Here is a 6,560-nt window from a genome sequence, read left to right as displayed (position 1 = left end):
ATTTCTGAAAGTATTTGTATGGAGTGTAGCCATGTATGGAAGTGAAACATGGACGATAAATAGTTTGGACAAGAAGAGAATAGAAGCTTTCGAAATGTGGTGCTACAGAAGAATGCTGAAGATTAGATGTGTAGATCACATAACTAATGGGGAAGTATTGAATAGAATTGGGGAGAAGAGAAGTTTGTGGTATAACTTGACCAGAAGAAGGGATCGGTGGGTAGGACATGTTCTGAGGCATCAAGGGATCACCAATTTAGTATTGGAGGGCAGAGTGGAGGGTAAAAATCGTAGAGGGAGACCAAGAGATGACTACACTACGCAGATTCAGAAGGATGTGGGTTGCAGTGGGTACTGGGAGATGAAGAGGTTTGCACAGGATAGAGTAGCATGGAGAGCTGCATCAAACCAGTCTCAGGACTGAAGACTACAACAACAACAACATGAGTGTAACCAATAGCGCTTAAAACGCCAGGGAAACGCGCTATCTGATAAAAATCACGCTGGGTGTTCCTGACGTCATTTTCATCCATTGGCATTTTGATAAATTCATTTTTGAATGAGGCAATGCAGGTCGATAGCTTGTGGGCAACTCTGTGAGCTGGTGCTGTGTCTACTTTAAATAGGCAACGAGCCACTAACTGAAAGGTTCCTGGGGCGTAAAATCTTAACGTTAACAGCAACATGCACATTGGAGTCAGTGGCCGGTTTCTTTTGCTTGGTTTCATCAGATAGTCTCCAAGCCTTACTTTCATCTTTTTTCCTAACGAAACCTTAGCTTAAATGATTTGTTGTTTAATTCCAAGAATGGATTCACCCTTTACGAAACGTGCGGGAACTTGCTGGATCTCTTCGCCGTCGTCCTCAGTGGACACATCTGAATACTCAAATTGTAAAATAAGCGAAAGGAAAGAATGTAGTTCACATTGCATAGGGTTGCTGCACACAGCATTTTGCCCAACATTGTTCCAGAACGCTCGGAAAACGGAGAGGGTATAGTACGATATGATTTTAATGGAATGGCGCGGTAATGTTCTCATAATTGAAATGATAATTAAATGGACACCCTATTTGCCAATTGGCGTTGATGTACTTCATTGGGGACATGTTCAAAATGTGTGCCCCGACCGGCACTCGAGCCTGGGACCTCCTGCTTACATGGCAGACGCTCAATCCATCTGAGCCACCAAGTGCAGAGAGCAGAGTGCGCCTGCAGGGACTTATTATTCCTTGCACATTCCATTGAGACCCACTTTCCCAACATGTCCACACCACTACATTCGTAGTGCGCCTAATAGATGTTTGCTCATCATACTCATTACTCGTGGCAGATGAACCTACCAAGTCCCATACGAGTTCGGGCATAGCGTGTGCGTTCACACAAGTAGGTCAATGGCTGGGAAGCCATATTTTAACTATATACGACGGTAGTGTCTGTTCCAGAAAGAACAATTACCGTTAATGACCATGTAGCTTTCTTTGTTTTTTCTGAAACAGATACTACCGTCGTATATAGTTAAAATATGTTGAGGTGAAGGTCATACCAAGTATAATCCCACCTATTGAGAGAATCAACAGGAACCACACCAGTGGGTGACCCTGCACCCTACATAAGCAGCTGTTCCAACTCCAAATTAACTCTCCTGACAGAAGAGTTCCAATGAGGTCGGTCATGGTGCCCAAGAACAGATACAAACTTTAGTGAGCTTTGATGCTGATGCAATCTTTCCCAGGTCACACTCTATACTGTTCCCAGGATCTCTCTCAGTACTATTACCTGGATCACCCACTATAACCACTGTTTCTTCCTTAGCGAAATCTTTGCAAAGTGATCCTAAATCCTCTTGTCACCTACTCCAGACCAGCACTAGGTTTAAAAAAATTGGTGACCCGATTTTCTGATCCTATTTCAACCTGCAAAAGTTGGCCAACACCTCTTCTGTGAGAACTACCTAACAACAACACTTTCTTTCTTTTTACTGATTTCCCTACATTCTTACATTTCAATTTGCTGTTGAAAGTTTGTTGTGGCTTGTCTACACCTGCAACTGCTCGAGGCTCACCAGTTTCTAACTGAAGCAACAGGTCGAATCTATTTTCCACATTCACCACGAAGCTGTCAGACTAAGTTCTAGGCCTGTTCCTCCTGTTGTTTGTTGCCACTTCCCACCTCTCTTTACCCTTCTCCCTCCTTGACCTGACAAGATCTTCCCTGGCTTTGTCTAACTAAGACTGAAGTGCGGCAATTTTCCCCTCCTGTTCTAGTGTCTTCCTATATCTACTACATACCATACAAAACCACTGATGAGTCTCATTTACTTCCCCTACTGCCATGCCACTACAGTCATCCTAATGGAAAAAACTTCAGCACCCGTCACACCAAAGCCCCCACCTAAATATTCTATGGCACTTTTCACTCATGATAGACGTAATAGTTTATTAAATTACAAATATACACTAAAATTTGATTCCACAAATTCGGTCTACGCAACTGTATGTAAATAAAACCAACAGTGCAAAATTTCTGAAATAACAACTTAAACTTTATGCTACTTTCGGCTATTACGCATAGAAAAATGAAACATTTACTGGTACGCTTAAAAAGCACACTAATACACATATTTACCACGTAATCAATACAAAACTAAATCTTATTTTAATCTAAAATGAGTTATGTTTACGAGAACACAAAAACTCATTCTAGTCGCCTGGCTGCAGGGCAGCCACGGCGATATGATCTGGGATTAACGTTTATACAACGCAGATTTCCAGGTTAAGTTTGATCTGAGATAATTTTCTGTCTTAATCTACGGTTAAAGTCTTTATACAATCGGTTAGAAGCACGTTAATTTGTTACCTAATCTCTCTAGTTACAGCTATGGATTCGGTAGCTATTATTTGTAGTTTGTACATCTCTGGAGTGATCTATGGTTTATGTCACCGAATGTCTCTGAATGGCTTAGGTGTTTTGTCGTAGTTTTGAAACTAGTGTTTATATATCAAAACGAAACGAAAAAGAGAAGAAATGTCTAGCATTGCGCCCCCGTTGTCTGTTGCGGGACACCGAGCGTCTGGCAATCCCGTGAGAACTCAAAATGGTAAATGGTGTTAATTTAAATTGTCATCTGGGCGTGTGCAAATGGAGCACATGCTTTGTCGTCCTTTTAAGGTTATGTTTGTGGTTACGTTATAGTAAATTGGGACAAACAGTGTTTATTAAGAGAACTTTTGTACCTTTGAGAATCGGCTCACCTTGGCAATCAAGTGTTTGGATATTTGTTAGATTACTTTAGTGGTAAAAACCCGACAGTTCAGTTTACATCTATTTCGCTAGTCTGCAGATCAGTATAAAATCTACATTGCGTAAACGAGTTGGGCAATTTAAAGCCACACAGGATAGCTGTCGCAGTTGTTAGCACTTTACTCCCAGGAAAAACAGTAATGGGAGACCGTTGAAGAAAGACTTTCATTGGGAGCGGTTTGCAATAAGTGCCATCTATAGGTAGATTGCGTTGTGGTGGTCTCTGCGGGATTAATTTATTGCCCGCTCCGGCAACATTAAAGAGTATTGATAAGTTTCCAATGTTCTTATATTTTCGTAGAGTTCATCGTGTATTGAAATATCAGTATCTTTTTAAAGGTATACACATACTCGCACTTCTAGTACAGTCTGGTGGACTCCAGTTCACTCCTATCGCTAGTCTCTTGTAATTATTATGCAGCACCTCTTAATTATCTGGAGCTCGTTCAAGAGAGGTTTTGCGTATGTTAAAAAAACTTAAGTCAAGAGACATATAAAACCTAGAAATGAAATCTTGATAGTTCACTATGTTCAGTTGTCATTTGTAATGTAATACTGGAATTGGCCATAAGTAGTAGTAGGAAAAAAAAAAATCATGTCACTAAATAACAAGCTAAACTGTTAATATATACACATTTTTATTCTTCAGACCACCATAGCTACATTATATGGTTAAGAGTACCTGCCTTGTGTACCACTGTCATTATTTGTTTTTCATATTCCATTGCCAGTTGGAAAATATTTCAAATTGCGAATGGTGTGTAGGAAGAATGACATTTGATAATCTTATGTTATTTCATGACATTAAATGTTTTGCTTGACTCTTGCAACAGCTCCCCTTGAAATTTCAACAACGAGACTTTCATGATTTGTGACACACTTCTTCCCGCATGAAGCTATGGACCTTGATGATCATATCTGTAATGTCCTCACCATACACAAAATGAAGTGTGCATGTTTTCCACCTCGGTAAGAATTCTAGATAGGGCATTTGTTGCTAGTTCTCATTTCATTACAGTATTCCTTTAATTTTGGTGTAATTTTTTCCTTTTTTTCTGATGTAGCCTATGTGTTAGTAATGTTGACATTGCACATTTATTTCTGTTAAAGTTTTCTTTAACTACAATAGTTGAACAACATTGACACTTATTTGCAGTCAGAATGCTCAACTCGTAGGGTACTTCTGTGTTACTGGTTGACAAGAGTCCTTTAATTGTGTTATTCTTTCGCTACGGTCGCTGGTTCGAATCCTCCCTCGGGCGTGGATTTGTGATGTCCTTAGGTTTGTTAGGTTTAATTAGTTCTAAGTTCTAGGGGACTGATGACCTCAGAAGTTAAGTCTCGTAGTTCTCAGAGCAATTTTTTGTGTTATTCTTTGTTAAAACATCTTATCTTGTATGAGTATGGAACAATTTTGGAGGTTTCAGCCACATTCGTTTGTTTTGATAAGTATAAGGGCACCTGTGACCAAGCCGTTGAATGCCCATTAGCTCCAGTCATCATCATTATCTTGAGTATTGTAGGTAAAAACTTAGTCTACGAAAATCTTTTTTGTATTTATTAGTGTTGCATTGGTAGACATATAGATTACTACCGGCAAGCACTTGACAAAAAAACTACAGGCCTTTTGGTTTGATCTGATGTGAAAATGCGTCATATGAAGTGTGTTGGCTCCAGAAGCGCTACTGGATTATGCTACTAAAAACTCACTTGAATGTAATAGTCTAAAGAATACAAATGTGTAAAACATTTGTGAAAACAAGACTGTTTTTGCAGCAGAATAGCTATTCAGTGAGAGAAGTTCAGTGCTATAGATCTTTTAGAGTTCTTATAAGAAGTTACAGATTGACAATAAATTGAATATGGAGGTTTTTGTGATATCATTGGTTGTTTGAAGGATGTCACATGGAAATTTACACCCTTCCACATACTGTTGAGTTACTAATTTTATATAGCCTACTGCTTGCTTGGGTAGTGCTAATTTTAGATTGTTTAGATATTTTGTCTCCTCAATATTAATAACTTTTGTAGGTGCCAATTAGTAGGTACTATTTGTATATGATGCCACTAGCCTTTATTCATTTGGTGCAGTTAGTTTTTGGGACACTTTTATAGAAAAATCATACATAGAGCATAAGTTACTAATATTGATAATACTTTTCTGTTGCAAGAAATTATGACTATAAATTAACAACTTCTTGTGGTTAACACTTTTTTCAGTTATGGCTGCTTGTTCAATTGCGAACATTGTAAAGAGTTCCCTGGGACCAGTCGGTTTGGACAAGATGCTGGTGGATGACATAGGGGTACGTACTTGATAAAAGGAGACCTTTGCTTAATAAAGTTGCCCATATATGCAGTTGCTTTCAAAAGGTTTGGGAGGAAATGTCTTCAGTGGGTGAAACATACATTGCCCATTTCAAAATCATTTCAGTTCCTAACAATAAATATTGTAACTAAAGTGACTGTGGAAAATTGGGGGTTTTTGGGTGCCAACAAACCATACATATAAATGATAAACAGTGTAATTAATTAATAAAATGTCTGGCTTAGAATTATATTTTACAAGTACCTAGAATTAAGTTGACACAACATAAAATAATATGAATCAGTACAGGCCTATATATACTCGTACATGGTATTCCAACTTAGTGTATGTAATGAGTGATTTTTTTTAAAACTGCAAATGGTATTCATAAACAGCCTAAACACTGTATTTACTTCAAATAAGCTTTGTTCCTAAAAATATGTAATATTTTTATTTCTGTAAATATTTTGTTTCCGTCAAGCTTCAGTGAAATATGTAACAGTACATTTGACATCATAATTTTGTCTGCCCTTTACTCAAATTACCTGTAACAACGCTGATTTTGCTGCAGCAGGAAGTTAAGGAAGATTGTTGGGAATGTTATTACAGTTATTGTGAATGTGAGGGAATGAAGGATACTTGTAAAAAGATTGTAACACCTATTACTTAAATGAGAAAAGTTTCTATAACTTTGTAATTTAAAATAGCAGGATATTGCATTTTTAGGGAAGTTAGTTTAAACATGTGGTATTTAATGAACATATGATAATTTGATGTAACAGGTGTTACATATTTTTTATGCTGGGTGTTAAATGATTTTGTGTTGAGAATTACATAGCATACAGCAGCATGAAGTGGAACAGTGGCTAAAAAAATCATGCACTTGTTACATATGTACCTAGTAGAGTGGTAGGACTCTGTGGTACAGTCACTGTAAAGAAACTTCTAAAG

The 6,560-nt window shown here is 38.0% G+C and overlaps 1 protein-coding gene across 1 annotated transcript in view; it reads left to right on the top strand.

Annotated features, from left to right (window-relative positions):
* The first annotated feature begins 2,800 nt into the window (after positions 1–2,800).
* The window catches only part of LOC126279012 (T-complex protein 1 subunit alpha), an 81,323-nt gene continuing 77,563 nt past the window's right edge, over positions 2,801–6,560 (top strand). The window contains exons 1-2 of the mRNA XM_049979399.1: positions 2,801–3,098; positions 5,522–5,607. Coding sequence (XP_049835356.1) covers positions 3,026–3,098; positions 5,522–5,607 — 159 coding nt within the window. The 5' untranslated portion in view covers positions 2,801–3,025. The remainder of the gene's footprint in view (positions 3,099–5,521; positions 5,608–6,560) is intronic.

Source organism: Schistocerca gregaria, chromosome 1 (assembly GCF_023897955.1).
Source record: "Schistocerca gregaria isolate iqSchGreg1 chromosome 1, iqSchGreg1.2, whole genome shotgun sequence".
NCBI lineage: Eukaryota > Metazoa > Arthropoda > Insecta > Orthoptera > Acrididae > Schistocerca > Schistocerca gregaria.
This window is presented reverse-complemented; position numbering and strand designations above follow the sequence as displayed.